This window comes from Cetorhinus maximus, chromosome 13 (assembly GCF_964194155.1).
Source record: "Cetorhinus maximus chromosome 13, sCetMax3.hap1.1, whole genome shotgun sequence".
NCBI lineage: Eukaryota > Metazoa > Chordata > Chondrichthyes > Lamniformes > Cetorhinidae > Cetorhinus > Cetorhinus maximus.
The window spans coordinates 33538631-33557106 of NC_135891.1; the positions used below are offsets into that span (position 1 = coordinate 33538631).

Consider the following 18476-nt stretch of genomic DNA (forward strand, 5'->3'; position numbering starts at 1 on the left):
CCCGCCCCTGGCCTTTCTGAAATTTTACAGGGGACAGGTGGGTGCAGGAAGCCCTTGGGCCAATTGATAGCCACTTATAGCCTCATCCAGCCCCTGCCAATATTTTACCCATGGTGGGGAGGGGAGGATGGGGGGCCCAAGCCAAGCGGGAAGCACTAACTATGTGGCATTAGCGCCGTAGACTGGTGTAGGGCTAAGGGCATTGGCTCAATTTGGATACCTGCATCTCAACATAGGTGCAGATGTGAACCCTGCAGGCATCCCTGCCTCACTTTATGTTGGTCTGCTTTGGATGCAATTTTCCTTCAATTTATCATTCTAAAACTCAGAAAATTTTAAGACTTATATGCCCACAAGCAAGACACCAGCAGCTTTTGCTGTTTTGTAACTTTCGCATTTAAATGTGTGTTATAATATTGAGTTGAATTTTATGATTTATCACAAGCAGCCATAGAGCTTTGCAGTATGAGCAGATGGGACTATGGGCACGGAGAACAATATGCCTGTATGATCTTCTGTCTATTTATATTAATTAATGGAGGTGATGTGAAACTTAGCAAGGAAAATGTGAAATCGTAAGATTATTTTCTACTGATCTGTAATTTGGGGCTGAAATTATAGACTCTGAAGGGAGTGGGCATGGAGAAGGATGGTTGTAGAATTTCGTGTCCCTGGCCTGGCTCCACCCTGTCCCCGGGCCATTTTCCCAGAGGTAGGGTGGTAAAGTGGCAGGGCTGCTGCCCACAAGCAGGAGATAGCTAATTCAACTAATTGAAGGCCAAATAGGCCTATTGTCAGGGTTTTTAGAACAGGACAGCTGGTGGCGGCCTCCAGGTGGCAGACCAGGGAGCCTGTGCTCTACTTCAGTTGAAGCCACAGGCTGACCTGCAGAGGGGTTCCCCCTCCTGACAATGATGGTCAGCCTGCTGATTCTATTCTTTCTTTTAAATTTTAAAAAATTGGAGAGAGAATGTCTCTATCTTGCAGTGTTCTGTTCCTCATTCTCCTGCAATGCATCCTGCTGCTGCTTCGGAGCTAGACAGCCTACTGTTAACCTTCGACCTTTAACCAGCCCACCCACTGTCCATAATTGGATGGTGAGCCTGCCATTTGGTTAATTTGGGGAACATCACAGAAGAATGACTGTTCATCACACAGTGCGAGCTTCTGATTCCCATCTGAGCCCGATGGCAGGGTTTCGAAGCCCTGGGGTGTTATGGCACAGAGGATGGTAAATGTGGAGCTGCTCAAATCCCAGAGGGAAACTTGAAACAGCTGCCACAACTGTTTTGCAATTTGTACTTTATTTTGAGATGCGTGCCTTAAATTCAGTAGTAATGAGCCCACCAAGACTTAGAGGGTTTTGTACAAAACTAAATTAAACATTTACTAATAGAAAAAAAGATTTTAAGCACATACATAGGTCTACAAAACACAACTACAATAACTACTAAATCTCCTAATTAATCTAGCTCCCAGTTACACCTCCATTAAGGCAACAGTAAAACAAAAATGGATTTTAACAGACCCGGGCAAAGCACACAAGACCCTGGACTGTGATATTCAAAGTGAATTTTCTTAGTTTCAGTTCCTGTAGATACCTAGGGATGGAGGCTTTTCACACTTGTGTTGGATCTTAGGATTCCTTCTGCTTTCACATAGCCTCATTTCCTTTATACATGTTTCTCCCTTTTTAATGTAAATTCTATTGTTCCAATATGTCTTTGCAACTTTACTTTTTCCATAATATAATTCCTCATAGTACTCATATTATCAGTAACCTGTGGGAAAAATAAACACAATGTTTGACTTAGCTTTACATGGCTAGGTGTAACATCTCATCATCTCTTTGAAATTCAAACTATTCTGGTTTATCTAAAAATGCAAATGTTTCTCACATCTCACATTCTAAAACTTCAGCCATGTTTACATATTTAGCATTTCAAACCTAGTTTCCCTTCTGATCTCTCAAAAACTCCAGACTAGTTGTCTCTAATTCAGTTAAATCCCCCACACACACACCCACACAGAGAAACTAATCCCAAATCCACTATTAACCTACCTTTACAAAAAAATCACAATAATATTATGAAAATCATTACATTTTCACGACAGGGGAAAATCCTACCCTTGGACTCCCATGCAGAAACAATGGACTGAATTTTACACGCTTCCAGCGGGCGTGTTTCCCACAGGGGAGGCAGGTAAAATGGTTGGGGGGGGGTGGTGGTGCCCCTCCCACCACCTTCCCACACCCCCATAATATGGGGGCAGGCGGGCACCAAAATTGGTAGCCTGCCCGCTATATTTAAATGAACAAATAAGGGTCAATTAGGCTTATTATCAAGCCAGTTGACCCTGATAATACGCTGCCCACACCATAAACTCGTTTGGCGTGGGCAGTGGGGCGGGAGTGGGAAGCCCAATTTTTTACCTCAATTGTTAAAGGTGGGGACGGAAGTAGGGGTGTCGCTCTTCGGGGGCTGTCCTTTGCCGATCTCAGGGCAGCCCCCACCCCCCTTTATGTCGAATCTCCCCTTCCTTCCTACCCATTCCCTCCCTCAAACCCACCCCCTCCACTATCCCTCTCCCTAACCTACCCAAACCCTCCCGACACAAGACCCTGGACTTAACTGCTCCAGGGATCCAAGGCCTTGGGGTCCTTTCTTCTCCAGCAGACCCGACAGTGGCCATTGACACCTTCCTGGAGCTGCTAGGACTGATGAAGGTGCCAGCCAACCAAACTGGCCAGCAGCTCCAAAAGGCGGGACTTCCATCCCAATGAGTCTGCCCCTCAAGTGCTTTATGGCTGTGGATTGGGGTTTACTTGGGGGGTGGGTCCATTTCCCCAGCACCACTGCCTCCACCACCACTGCCTCCACCACCCCACCCCCGTATTATTCAGCCCAATATTTGTATCAAAGAATAAGACAATTGAATTGTAGTGTATCCTTTCTGAATCTTTCTTGTAATATGATGCCAAATGACAATTTCAGTGCATGAATAATTAACACATTTATATGATGTTCCTCTGTCTACTGCTTTAATCTTTACTAACACCTCTAACTGTAGCAGCATTGGAGTTGTCTCAACACATTGTTAAAATGAAGACCATTGTCATGACATTGCAGGATCTCGGTTCAAGTGCCAATTGAGTACCGCTGCAGATATTATAATTCTTATCGATGGGTCTTGGAGTATTGGCAGAGTAAACTTCCGATTGGTGCGTCAGTTTTTGATAAACTTAATTACACCTTTTCATATTGCTATGAATGGAATTAGAATTGGTAAGTACTGCACAATTGCTTAAAACTTAATACCCTAGTTTAACTAGTTTTCCTTTAACATCTCTTCTATTTAATTAAAGAGAAGTTGTGTACACATATAATCAAGGACAGAAATAATTTCAAGAAGGCATGCTTTGCCCCCCAGCATAAAGGTAGAATGGATATGGCCTCTGGCATGAGGACATGGTCCTACTAGTCCCACTTCTTGGAGTGAAATCATGATTTGGGGTTGAGGGGGAGGGGGTGCGGTGGTTCTGGTTTGGCTGATGTAAGAGGCACCTGCTCCATCTGCTGAAATTTCATAACAAAAATAAAGAGAATGGGGACATAACAAAACCAGGTGCATTGCAAATTTTGTCCACACCCCCAGTTGGCACAGCTGGAGTACTGTGTGCAGTTCTGGTCGCCACATTATAGGAAGGATGTGATTGCACTGGAGGGGGTGCAGAGGAGATTCACCAGGATGTTGCCTGGGATGAAACATTTAAGTTATGAAGAGAGGTTGGATAGACTTGGGTTGTTTTCGTTGGAGCAGAGAAGACTGAGGGGCGACCTGATCGAGGTGTACAAGATTATGAGGGGCATGGACAGGGTGGATAGGGAGCAGCTGTTCCCCTTAGTTGAAGGGTCAGTCACAAGGGGATATAAGTTCAAGGTGAGGGACAGGAGGTTTGGGGGGATGCAAGGAAAAACTTTTTTACCCAGAGGGTGGTGACGGTCTGGAATGCGCTGCCTGGGAGGGTGGTGGAGGCGGGTTGCCTCACATCCTTTAAAAAGTACCTGGATGAGCACTTGGCACGTCATAACATTCAAGGCTATGGGCCAAGTCCTGGTAAATGGGATTAAGTAGGTAGATCAGGCGTTTCTCACGTGTCGGTGCAGACTCGATGGGCTGAAGGGCCTCTTCTGCACTGTGTGATTCTGTGATGTACATTCTTATATCATTCCCACAGGCCCAGGCATTTCAGGACCATTGTGCCTTGATGGTTGGAAGTACTGGCAATGGGTGTTACTATTCTTTTCCTCAGGTTTTTGACTTGTTTTAGTGCTCACATCCATGGCCAGTAACCCCTGATGAGGTCTCAGCTATTCCTTTCACAACAACAAAACCACCTTTGGATTTGTACATTGCTTTGCTAATGTAATCCGATATGACACAGTCCCTTTTTATTAAAGTTGAGTACTATGCTGAAGTTTCATGGAGTAATCTATTATGACCCTTCGATCTCTTTGAAGGAGAGCACACAACATGAGGATGCAGGAAAACTGAAATAAACAGTAAAATAAAAGCAAAATACCATGGATTCTGGAGATCTGAATAAAAACAAAGTGCTGGAAAAGCTCAGCTGGTCTGGCTGCATCTACAGAGAGAGAAATGTTCCAGTATGTCCCAAATTCCGAAGAAGTTCCAAAGAAGAGTCATATTAGATTCGAAACATTAACTCTGTTTCTCTCTCCACAGATGCTGTCAGACCGGCTGAGTTTTTGCCTGTTTTTATTTGAACTGAAATAATTTTTTTTTTAAAACATGAGTGTAATTGTAAACTTTAAAAGCCCTCCATAGTCTGTGCTAAGTCAGCTAGTCAGGGCTGGGACAGCAGTTGTGATGCTATAATTACACTCAGCAGCCTTGAGTAGAGAGAAAACAGCAGGATACTTGCTCTGGGTTTTTGATCATGCCAATACTAGAAATTTCATAAGTTTAAGTATTTGGTGAGGACAAGGTCTGGCCTAGCTCTATTAACCTTTGCTGTGGTAACCTTAGCTGTGCAGTCAATGCGCTCACACGTGTAAGAAAGCTACTTAGGCAAGATATTGGAAAGCTGCTGGCTTCTGGATTAATGGTATCCTAGTTAATGCCTTTAGGAAATGATAAGACAAGAGGAAAAGATATAAAGATCTGCATGACGAAGTGAGAACATACTGAATGAAGTACAGGAACATTTTAATTCCTTCAAGGAAAGTAGCATAGTGGTTACGTGACTGGACTAGTAATCCTGATGATCTGGGGACACGAGTTAAAATCCCACCACAGGATCAGGGGAATTTAAATTCAGTTAATTAAATAAATCTGGAATGAAAACTTAATTGCAGTAATTGTGTAACTGCTGGATTGTAGTTCACTAATGTCCTTTAGGGAAGGAAATCTGCCACTCTTACCCAGTCTGGCCCATATGTGACTGGACCTACAGTCAGTCAGACTTATGACAGCTCTTAATTGCCCTCTGAAATGACCTAGTAAACTACTCGTTAAGGGAAAATAGGAATGACCAGTCACAGTTCTGTGAAAGAATATGAAAAAAGTACACTTTTGTGCTGTGACTGTAAATTAATATATCAAGGAAAATGCACAAAATAATGCGTGATGTCCAGTAACATAACACCCTCATTGTTAAAGATGATTATTCTTAAAACAGGCTTAACTCAGTACAGTGGTGAACCAAGGACAGAGTGGGACCTGAATACTTATTCTACCACAAACGAAGTTCTAGAAGCAGTTCAGAAAATACGCTACAAGGGAGGCAACACATATACAGGTACATAATCGCTAATAATTAATGTTCATTTTAGGTTAAATATTTGCCAAATTACAAACATCATTGAAGTTTCAAGGTTTTTTGCCATCTTTTTTTGCTTTGGTTTGGGTCTTTAATATGATCTACACTGGTAGTTTTGACACATGCTGAAATGTTAGGCACTTTGACCATCTTCAAGCTGATTTTCAAATCTTCGTTGTTATTTTTGCCTACCAAGCTAACAGATCATTTTACATTATGTTTCTAATTTTAATACTGGTATTCTGAGGACCTGTTGGATTAATACTGCCCTTTTACCAGGTTAGGCTTGAAACTAGCCTAGTGGCATGGTAGTTTCCTTGTTATGCTGGATGAAAGGCTTCATGTGAAATGAGATTGGGTAGACTCTTTTTTGCTCTTAATGAGGATAAACCCAATAGATAAAGCTATTCATGATTTGGCATGAATTATAATAGGAATTATGGGGGTTGGCTGGTTAGCTCAGTTGAATAGATGGCTAGCATGTGGTTCAGAATAACGCCAACAGTGTGGGTTTAATTCCCATTCCAGCTGAGGTAGAGTTAGAACCTGCTTCCTCACCCTGTCCCTCAGAGTGGAAAACCATTGCAAACAACCACTGACAAATCTGTCCAGAAATCAAATCAGGATGAAGCATCAGCAGACAATGAGTCAAGAACCTGGATTTGGGTTGATCACCCATATCATACCATCATAGAAATTACAATACAGAAGTAGGCCATTTGGCCCATCTAACCACCCGGCCAGCAACGGGTGGCAATTAAGTACCTACTTAGGGGAAGATTGGTGGCACAGCCGGGATTTTCCCAGCAGTGGATGAAGCTCAGCAGATGGCTGGAGGCCAGGGTCCTGTGAGGCATCCTTTAATTCCTTCCCCCACTTCGCACCCCAACCCCTGCTGCACTTCCATAGTAATGACCTGGCAGTAATTTAAATCATTTTCGTGAAATTGTGAGTTCAAATCCCACTCCAAGATTTGAGCACAAAAGTCTAGTCTGACATTCCAGTGCAGTACTAAGGAAGTGTCGCACTGTCCAAGATGCTTCCTTTTGGATGGGACATTAAGCCAAGACAAACAGTCCATAAGACCATAAGACATAGGAACAGAAATTAGGCCATTCGGCCCATCGAGCCTGCTCTGCCATTCAATCATGGCTGATAAGTTTCTCAACCCCATTCTCCCGACTTCTCCCATAACCTTTGATCCCCTTACCAATCAAGAACCTATCTATCTCAGTCTTAAATACACTCAAAAACCGGACCTCCACAGCCTTCTGTGGCAATGAATTCCATAGATTCACCACTCTCTGGCTAAAGAAATTTCTCCTCATCTCTGTTCTAAAAGGTCTTCCCTTTACTCTGAGGCTGGGCCCTCAGGTCCTAGTCTCTCCTACTAATGGAAACATCTTCCCCACGTCCACTCTATCCAGACCTTTCAGTATTCTGTAAGTTTCAATCCGATCCCCCCTCATCCCTCTAAACTCCATCGAGTATAGACCCAGAGTCCTCAAACGTTCCTCATATGTTAAACCTTTCATCCCTGGGATCGTTCTCGTGAACCTCCTCTGGACCCTCTCCAGGGCCAGAACATCCTTCCTGAGATACGGGGCCCAAAATTGCTCACAATATTCTAAATGTGGTCTGACCAGAGCCTTATAAAGCCTCAGCAGCACATCCCTGCTTTTATTTTCTAGTCCTCTCGAAATAAATGCCAACATTGCATTTGCCTTCCTAACTACCGACTCAACCTGCAAGTTAACCTTAAGAGAATCCTGGACTAGGACTCCCAAGTCCCTTTGCACTCCAGATTTCTGAATTCTCTCCCCATTTAGAAAATAGTCTATGCCTCTATTCTTCCTACCAAAGTGCATGACCTCACACTTGCCCACGTTGTATTCCTCTGAGGTGGATGTAAAAGATCCCATTGTCCTGTTTTGAAGAAAACAAGGGGAGTTATCCCCAGTCTCCTGGCCAATATTTACCCCTCAATCAAATCACAGAAACAGATTATTGTCATTATTATCATTAATGCATTGCTGTTAGTGGTGACTTGCTATGCACAAATTGACTGCTGCATTTTCGCCTTCACCTATCTAGCCATGAACGATCAAGCCTCAGTAAAATCAGCTTCCCCCTTTAAACCCCCCTTTCAATGAATTTCATGCTGGATATGATGTTGAACTCTTCCACTGTCTTCACCTCCACATCAGCTTTGGCTCACCCCATCTCCCTACAGTGGTCCCTTTCTCCTGTCTTTAGAATTCCTATTCCATTTGGACTTCTTTCGCTAGCTTTTAGCCTTCTATGCGGTTTTGACGAAAGGTCGACATAAGACCTGCCTTCCTCTCGCTACAGATACTACCTGACTTGTAATTCATTCATGGGATGTGGGCTTTGCTGGCTGGGCCAGCATTTATTGCCTATCCCTAGTTGTCCTTGAGAAGGTGGTGGTGAGTTGCCTTCTTGAACCACTGTAGCCTATGTGGTGTAGGTACACCCACAGCCCACAGTGTTAGGAAGGGAGTTCCAGGAATTTGACCTCGCGACAGTGAAGGAACGGCGGCGATATATTCCCAAGTTAGGATGGTGAGTGATTTGGAGAGGAACTTCCAGGTGGTGGTGTTCCCATCCATCTGCTGCCTTGTCCTTCATGATGGCAGCGGTTGTGGGTTTGGAAGGTGCTGTCGAAGGAGCCTTGGTGAATTCCTCCAGTGCATCTTGTAGATGGTACACACTGCTGCTACTGTGCATTGGTGGTGGAGGGAGTGAATGTTTGTAGATGTGCCAATCAAGCGGGCTGCTTTGTCCTGGACGGTGTCAAGCTTCTTGAGTGTTGTTGGAGCTGCACTCATCCAGGCAAGTGGGGAGTATTCCATCATACTCCTGACTTGTGCCTTGTAGTTGGTGAACAGGCTTTGGGGAGTCAGGAGGTGAGTTACTTGTCACATGATTCCTAGCCTCTGACCTGCTCTTATAGCCACAGTATTTATATGGCTAGTCCAGTTCAGTTTCTGGTCAATGGTAACCCCCAGAATGTTGATAGTGGGGGATTCAATGATGGAAATGCCATTGAACATCAAGGGGCGATGGTTAGATTCTCTCTTGTTGGAGATGTTCATTGTCTGGCACTTGTGTGACGCGAATGTTACTTGCCACTTGTCAGCCCAAGCTGGATATTATCCAGGTCTTGCTGCATTTGGACATGGAGTGCTTCAGTATCTGAGGAGTCATGAATGGTACTGAACATTGTGCAATCATCAGCGAACATCCCACTCCTGACCTTATGATGGAAGGAAGGGCATTGATGAAGCAGCTGAAGATGGTTGGGCTGAGGACACTACTCTGAGGAACTCCTGCAATGATGTCCTGGAGCTGAGATGACTGACCTGCAACAACCACAACCATGTTCCTTTGTGCTAGGTATGACTCTAACCAGTAGAGAGTTTTCCCCCTGGTTCCCATTGACACTTGATCAAATGTGGCCTTGATGTCAAGGGCAGTCACTCTCACCTCACCCTGGGAGTTCAGCTCTTTTGTCCATGTTTGGACAAAGGCTGTAATGAGGTCAGGAGCTGCGTGGCCCTGGCGGAACCCAAACTGGGAGTCAGTGAGCAGGTTATTGCTAAGCAAGTGCCACTTCATAGCATTGGTGATGACCCCTTCCATTACTTTACTGATGATCGAGAGTGGGCTAATGGGGTGATAATTGTCGGGTTTGGATTTTTCTTGCTTTTTATGTACAGGACATACCTAGGAAATTTTCCGTATAGCCGGGTAGATGCCAGTGTTGTATGTACTGGAACAGCTTGGCTAGGGGTGTGGCAAGTTCTGGAGCACAAGCCTTCAGTACTATTGCCGGAATGTTGTCAGGGCCCAGAGCCTTTGCAGTATCCAGTGCCTTCAGCATTTCTTGATATCACACAGAGTGAATTGAATTAGCTGAAGATTGACATCTGTGATGCTGGGGACCTCCGGAGGAGGCCAAGATGGATCATCCACTCAGCATTTCTGGCTGAAGATTATAGCAAATGCTTCAGCCTTATCTCGTGGAGTGTTTCCCACATTTTATATATTCTATTCTCTAATAATTCTTTGTCAGAAAGAAAATCTTCTAACTTTTGCTTTTGTCCTTCAAATGATAATCCTGAGTTTGTGCCCTCTTGTAACATGATCTGTAAGCCAATGATACCAGTCTTCGACTATTGTGTATTTCTATAAATGGGTTTCATTGCTTTTGTTTCTTTAGCTCTTGCCTTGAATCATATTTTCAAAAACACCCTAAAACCTTCAGCTGGTGCTAGACCAAACACTGCAAAATACTTAATTCTGCTAACCGATGGGAAGTCTCAGGATGATGTCAACTCATCAGCTCAAAGCTTGAAAAATGCTGGTGTTGAAATATTTGCTGTTGGTGAGTATAATTTTTATACTTTTCACTTTTACTGCATGGGTAAATCTGAAGGTGTATAATTTCTCTTCAACATTTGTTGTGCACCTTACGCCAATTCTGAGGGACATGGTGGCTCATTCATCATCTAGTAACCTGAGATGGTCAGATAAAAAAAGCTGACTAAATACATTCATAACTATGTGATTTATTTTCTCTCATTTTTCAATGCTTAGGTCATCTCATACCTTTCTTAAAGTGTGCTTTGACTTGCATAACTTAGTTACTAAAGCCCTGATTTTAATTCAGAGTGGGTATTGGAAAGGTGGAACAAGGCAAGTGGCAAATCTCCCTGACATCACCGCTCTTAAAGTGGTATTGCATTTCCACCTACCACATTGTCTTTTTGCATTGCTGCAAGAAAGATCAAGGAGGCAAACAAGTCAGAGCACTGCCTCCCTACTAGATCCTGGTGGAGGAGGTCAGGTCAAAGAGGCAGCGACTGATCCCTATCTCATACAAGAGCTTCCCCAAGTAGAATATAGATGGAGGTAGTTGCGAGGGCGAGTGCCAGCATCATCATCCTCCCAACATGTTGAAGCAACGTTGAATGAGCCACAAGAAACAGGCCTGAATTTTCAGAAAGCCCCAGCCATCCGAGGAGTCAGCGGGGAACACATCCCTGCCGACGCCAGCAGCCCCGATGCCATTTTATGCTTTAATGAGCATTGATTGGCATATGGCGGGACTTCTGCCCTCACTCAGGAGGAAATCCCGCCTTGGAGAGCTGCCGGCGAATCAGATTGGCCAGCAGCTCTGCAGTCCCTTGAGGCACAGTGCTGCAGTGGCTGGAAGAGGCACTGCAGGGAGCTGCCTGGAACTAAGTCCTGGGACCTGGAGGACCGGTAAGTGCCAGGGGTCCCAGGGTAGGGAGGGGTCATGAGTGGTGGGGTGGGGGGTGTGATCGGGGTCTCGGGGGATAGGCTAGTGGGAGGGAGAGCCAGAGTTCACCAAGCCTTAAGGGGAGGTTGCCCCCCATTCAGAATGGGCCTTCTGATGGAGGCGCCTCCATGCTTCCCCACACCCCCCACCCCCCAAGCGATTCTCCCTACCCACCCCCCACCAGTCCGAGATCAAACTCAGTTTATTTCTGGCTTTATTCCCCCTTCCCACGCTATCATCCGTCCACCAGCCTAAAATTCAAGGCTGGGCGGGGAAAGACCCTTAAGTGGCTATTAAATATCAACTGAAGGGCTTTAATTGGGGAAAGGTGGGGGAGGGGGCTTCCCTTCCAAGGCCCTACCTGCTCCACCATAAAATCACTACCAGGTCGGGGCGGGCGAGAATCCAGAGGGAATCCAGTTGATGCAATTTCACGCTGCCTAAGAACCCATCGAGGGGGGAGCGTAAAATTCTGGCCATTGTTTCCTTTGGCTGAATGTGGTTGTTTTTTTTCATTCTAGGTGTAAAGAACGCTGATGAAGCTGAGCTGAAACAAATCGCGTCTGATCCACTTGAACTCCATGTGCACAATGTGCTTGAGTTTAGTCTTCTCGACACACTTAGTGACAGACTCACAAAGGTTCTATGTGGACAAATCATGACCAAGGCAACCAAAATGAAAAGTAATCATTTAAATTTATTGCATTTCTTAAAAGATTCAACATATTCTCCTTTGATGTTTGAATCTGCTGTTAATGCAATGTCTTTTGTTAGACTCCATGTTTAGACGAAGTGCAGGAACCTTACTTTGACCTCCTCATGATTCAAATCTCAATCTTAAACCCAGTGCAGCTGCCTCATTTACATTGGACACTCTCAATAGGGCCTTTCAAATATCATTGTACTTTTGTCTTAAGCGTGCAAAAGGAAGAAAATATTGCTTGTGAATGACAAAATGACATGACTTTCCAGCAATGTTCTATGTCATTAGTGCTATACAGTGTACTGAAGAATAAAGGTTACACGGATTGTTAGCTCGGCAGCAAATTCATTAGTCTTGAAATCCTGACTGGGGCCAAGGGGAAATCTTGGTGGAACTCTGGATTGAGTGTCAGAAAAAGGGTGAAACTTGTTTCCGCTGGAATTTTTTTTATTATTCATTTTTACGGGATGTGGGAGTTGCTGGCTAGGCCAGCATCTATTGCCCTTCCTTAATTGCCCTTGAAGGGGTTGGTGAACCGCCTTCTTGAACTGCTGCAGTCCCTGTCGTGTAGCTACACCCACAGTGCTGTTAGGGAGGGAGTTCCAGGATTTTGACCCAGTGACAGTGAAGGAACGGCGATATATTTCCAAGTCAGGATGGTGAGTGACTTGGAGGGGAACTCCCAGGCGGTGGTGTTCCCATGCACCTGCTGCCCTTGTCCTTCTAGATGGTAGCAGTCGTGGGTTTGGAAGGTGCTGTCTAAGGAGGTTTGGTAAGTTCCTGCAGTGCGTCTTGTAGATGGTACACACTGCTGCTACTGTGTGTCAGTGGTGGAGGGAGTGGATGTTTGTGGATGGGATGCCAATCAAGCGGGCTGCTTTGTCCTGGATGGTGGCGAGCTGCTCGAGTGTTTTTGGAGCTACACTCATCCAGGCAAGTCGAGAGTATTCCATCACACTCCTGACTTGTGCCCTGTAGATGGTGGACAGGCTTTGGGGAATCAGGAGGTGAGTTACTTGCTGCAGAATTCCTAGCCTCTGACCTGCTCTTGTAGCCACCTTTCTGTTTTATTCATTCAAGGATGTGGGCTTCGCTGGCTGGGCCAGCATTGATTGCCCATTCCCAATTGCCCTTGAGAAGGTGGTGGTGAGCTGTCTTCTTGAACCACTGCAGTCCATGTTGTGTAGGAACACCCACAGTGCTGTTAGGGAGGGAGTTACTTTGTGCTAGGTATGACTCCAACCAGTGTCAAGTTTTCCCATGATTCCCATTGACTCCAGTTTTGCTAGAGCTCCTTGATGCCACACTTGGTCAAATGCTGCCTTGAGGTCAAGGGCAGTCACTCTCACCTCACTTCTGGAGGCCAGCTCTTTTGTTCATGTTTTGTCCTTCCTAGAATTTGTGAATTTGACCATTTACACACCCTGTAGGCCTCAATGGAAATTGTAGATGGTGTCAGCCTAATTATCATCTACAAGATGACCTCAAAATCTAATTAATTCCAAAAGAGACCTGTTTTTGTTGGGCATCTTGTACATAACTGGGGAGGCATGGCAAGGCTTCAAGACACACACTGCTGCTGCACCTACCCTGGCTATGCAGATGGCCTTGCAGCTATAATTTGGGGTTCAGGTCTCTGGTCTGGATCTATGGCAGGTGAGGTGTATTGGACCTCCTGATTTTTTTTTTATTCATTCATGGGATGTGGACTTCACTGGCTGGGCAAGCATTTATTGCCCATCCCTAGTTGCCCTTGAGAAGGTGGTGGTGAGCTGCCTTCTTGAACTGCTGCAGTCCATGTGGTGTAGGTACACCCACAGTGCTGTTAGGAAGGGAATTCCAGGATTTTGACCCAGTGACAGTGAAGGAACGGCGATATATTTGCAAGTTAGGATGGTGAGTGGCTTGGAGGGGAACTTGTAGCTGATGGCATTCCCACCTATCTGCTGCCCTTGTCCTTCTAGATGGTAGTGGTCATGGGTTTGGAAGGTGCTGTTGAAGGAGTCTTGGTGAATTCCTGCAGTGCATCTTTTAGATGGTACACACTGCTGCTACTGTGCATCGGTGGTAGAGGTAGTGAATGTGGATGTGGTGTCAATCAAGCGGGCTGCTTTGTCCTGGATGGTGTCAAGCTTCTTTGTGCCATTGTCAAGCCATTGTGTTTTGCACTTCATTATCCTTGAATGGATCAAGAATGATACTTAGCCTGGGGGTGAGGATTCTTATTGCTGTGACTGGATGCAGTGTAGAACTTTCAAAGTATATGTTACATTGAAAAATGTCATTTGGTGTCATTTCCATTTGGCCAACCATACTTCAGTGTTGCATGACAAGCCTCTTAAAAAACCTGGTTGGTGAAGGGGTCCAAACACTTGACTGTGAAATCCCTGGGGATGCTCTGAAGTGCAAATCTGGGATTGAACACATCTGGCATCCACTCATATTACCCTTTGCTCCATTGTAAATCTCATGGTTCGCCCAATTTGCCAATCCTGGGCAGGCACTACTCTCTCTCAGGCACAACTGGCATGTTTCCTGAGTTAGGGAGGAGGAATTTTCTTCTGCATCATGCCATGGGAGTAACAGGTTTTCAGGACTTTATTAATATCGCAAACCTTTAAAAATATACCATGTTTCATTGTACCAGGTTCAATAATGTTGTAATTGATTGAACTGTAAGATCAGCCAGGAATGTTTCAAATACTCCCATCCCCATCCCTAGTTAAATTGGCATCACAGACTTATGGCATTCCTGGCATCCACAATTGCCAAGGGCATAACTGAAAAATGTGCATTGTGTGGCATTGGATAACTTGAAATTTGCAGGTGCATTATGAGTCTATTCTTTGATTTGGGGTCTGTGATGATTATAAGGTTGTTGTACACATGTTGTGAGTTAGGAAGTCAACATTGGAAGTTTCCGATTGTAATGGTAACTAGGTTCAAGAGTCTGATCTGAATTATCATGCAAAGTGGCAGCAGCTGTTTTCTGGCAGGGAATCCTGATGATGAGAAATTGTTATAACCAGTTTTGTTCATGCATTGCTTTACTGCTTTGCTGTCAGCATTTATAGCTAGGCGTGTTTGAGAACCACCCACCATTAAATAAAAAATAATCAATTATCAAGGGTAGGCATTACAGGAGATTAACATAGTTGAATGTTTCTCATGAGGCTATAAACAATCCGATTAAATCTGTGATGTTGCTGAGTGTATAGTACAAATTGTCGTGAGACTCATTCGTTAACCAGCAGAAGGATATCTCAAACTTTGTTTTTAATATTGTATGTTCCCCTAGCTATTAACAGATGATATGGAAGGTGTCAACACAGCACAACACCTACTTTTTGTTCACAAGGTTAGAAATTATTGTTGCTAATATTAGTGAATGAACACATATTGCATTCGTATACCATTTCTCTGTCAAATACTCATTTGATAATATTATCAACAATAGCCTCAAAGTATTCCGAAGAAACAGCCCTTAGAACATAAGAACTAGGAGCAGGAGTAGGCGATTCAGCCCCTCGAGCCTGCCCCGCCATTCATTACGATCATGGCTGATCTAATTTCGGCCTCAACTCCAATTTCCTGCCCTCTCCCCATAACCTTTCAACCCGTTACTAATTAAAAATCTGTCTATCTCCTCCTTAAATTTATTCAGCGTCCCGGCATCCACTGCACTCTGAGATAGTGAATTCCACAGATTTACAACCCTTTGAGAAAAGTAATTCCTCCTCATCTCTGATTTAAATCTACCACCCCTTAGCCTAAAACTATGGCCTCTCATTCTAGAATGCCCCACAAAGGGAAACATCCGCTCCACGTCTACTTTGTCTATCCCCTTTAGCATTTTATATACCTCAATTACATCTCCTCTCATCCTTCTAAATTCTAGTGAGTATAGGCCTAAACTGCTCAATCTCCCCTCATAAGACAAGCCCCACATCTCTGGACCGCCTTCAGTGGTGAAAATGCGTATCTATACAATTGGGAAAAGTATTCACTAACCTTGTGGGTGAAAATTAAGTAATTGCCATAATAACAACAGCAGATTTGTGTGACATTTATTTGAAGCCTTTCACCTGCAACAGCTCCCTCCTGACTCAAGCAGGTTCTTCACATTTGATTATGGTTAGGAACCTTGAAATGGTTGAGAAGGGGAAAGTTGAGTGAGTTGAGTGAAAGTTGGGTGTTGTAAATGATTTACTGTATTATGGCCCCGTAAGCAGCAAAGCAAGCAGAGAGAAAATAAAACTTATTTTGAAATAATTTTTTTTTTCTGATGTTTCTTATTTCAACTATTAGGTGAACATGACAAGCCCGACAGTGGTACCATTCTATATCCAACCCCGACGAATCTGGTTATATCTGATGTAACAGCCAGGAGTTTCAAAGTCAGCTGGATGCATGGCCCAAAGAAAGCAAAAAAATACCGTGTTGTATATTATCCAACTAAAGGGGATAAACCAGAAGAGGTATCAAGTCAAATACTATCTTACTGAGGATAGAATGCAGACAACAGAGCTGAATAAGCTAATGTTAACTGAGGTTGGAGGATGATACATTGTCCAGAAGGGCAATGGACTAAGCAAGTCTAGAGATGTCAAAGGCATGGGGGAGGCTTTCAACAGAGATGCCTGAGATAGGGATTAAGCAGGTGATGTTACAGAGATGAAAGTTGGTGGTCTTAATGATAGAATAGATGTGGGGTTGGAAACTCAATTTAAGTTCAAATAGGATGTCAAAATGGCAAATAGTCACAGCTTCAGACTGAAGACTTCAGGGGAGGTGAATAAAGACAGCAGGAAGGATATGGAATTTATGGCGGGGACCAACAACAATGGCTCGGATTTTCCCAATGTTCAGCTAGAGAAATTATGGCTCATCCAACATTGGATATTGAAGAAGCAGTAAACAGATTGTGAGAAGTGTTGGGAAAGCAGAGCCGGGTGTTATCATTGTGCTGGTAAAACTTGACCCCATGTTTTGGATGATTTTGGCAACAGAGATAGAATGTGGAAAGTAGTGAGGGCCCACAATGAATCCTTGTCAGACTCCTGCAACAATGGTAGAGGATGGGAAGAGAAGCCATTGCTAGAGTGGCTCAGCTATGATCAGGTCGGCAAGAACCAAGTGAGGGTAAATACAACCAAGGAGGGGTGTTGAAGGAGTTTGATATAGTCAACTGTGTCAAAGGCTGCTGAGTAGACACCATGGCCACAGTCACAGAGAATATTATTTGTGAATTTGCTTAGGGGTAGTTTGGTGCTGTGGGAGGGATAGAATATTGAAGTTATATAGTTTACTTGGAATAAATCAAAATCACTTTTTGAATTGAAAAAGCTAGAATTTAATTAAGTAACATAAGTAACAAAATGGGGATTGGTGATTTTTAAAAAATAATTATGATATATTCAAAATTAGTTGGGAAGAATATTCAGATACAACTATCCCTTTCTTCCAGAAACATGTTACTTATTATACAATTTGCATCAAATTTCCCACAAGAATACTCATAAACTGAGGAGGAGGTCGGGTTGTGTTTGGCCCAGCCAAGTGTAGGAGGGGTGGGTCCTAGTGGGGCTGGGAGGGAGCAGAGCCAATTGTGGGGCTAATAGAAGTGGGCATGTGGCAACCCAAAAGTGAAGAAAGGAGCAAAGGATTGTAGTGCTGAGAATGGAGTTTGAATATGGAATAGAGAGCTATCATAGCAACCAAATCACTATCTAGTGGTCTTCCTTGTGGCACCATATGGAATGTTACAATCACATAGATCACAGGTTCTGGCTGTATTATGAATAATAGATTTTTTAACTTTGACTTGTGAAGTGTTTTTGTTTTTCAGGTGATTGTGGATGGAACAGTTTCATCTGTGGTCCTGGAGAACTTACACTCCCTTACTGAATACCAAATGGCAGTATTTCCTATCTATGAAGGTTTTGTTGGTGAAGGTCTCCGGGGCATAGGAACTACGTGTATGTTAGAAGCATCTAGTTTTAAAGAGCTCTATTATGGGATATTATTTAGATTATAAATAAGGTGCTGTATTTATGGGTGCTGTCTGACATTCTCATTAACCATTAACGTGAGCAGGAAATTTAAGTAAAAGCAAGTATTCTTCATGTGATCACTATATCCCTGAGTTTTATTAATTTGAATGTGCTCTTAACATAAGAGTCCTAGATATGAAAGTGCTCCTGTTAATCTTCTGTTTATCTGAACACTACTTGGTCAATGGAGGCGCCCTCTTTCTCATAAGGTGTCTAATTCCCTGGAAATCTGCAACTTTTATCCTCTAAACCAGACCCTTAGGTATATATGGATTCTTTAAAATATTTGTTTATCTCTCTGCTCCTTTACCTGATATAGACCATATTTCAGGGAATGCACAATTGTCATTGAGCTTTTCTCCCTATCTCTATGAAATTACTTTGAAGGAATGCTGGACTAATTTTGTTTATGCCAATATCGATTAAAATGAGCAGTTTTACATGCCTTTAGTTAGCCATTCACTCTTGAGCTGAGATCCATCACCCTCTTGCAAAATACAAAACACCTGATGGTGCTCGTGGTCTAATCTGCATATCTTCCTGTCTTCA

General features: G+C 43.7%; 1 protein-coding gene across 1 annotated transcript in view; it reads left to right on the plus strand.

Annotated features, from left to right (window-relative positions):
• Positions 1-18476, plus strand: part of LOC144688534 (collagen alpha-1(XIV) chain-like) — a 203560-nt gene that overhangs the window by 38499 nt on the left and 146585 nt on the right. The window contains exons 7-12 of the mRNA XM_078555234.1: positions 3132-3287; positions 5705-5824; positions 10089-10253; positions 11693-11854; positions 16183-16352; positions 17723-17852. Of these exons, the coding sequence (XP_078411360.1) occupies positions 3132-3287; positions 5705-5824; positions 10089-10253; positions 11693-11854; positions 16183-16352; positions 17723-17852 (903 nt within the window). The remainder of the gene's footprint in view (positions 1-3131; positions 3288-5704; positions 5825-10088; positions 10254-11692; positions 11855-16182; positions 16353-17722; positions 17853-18476) is intronic.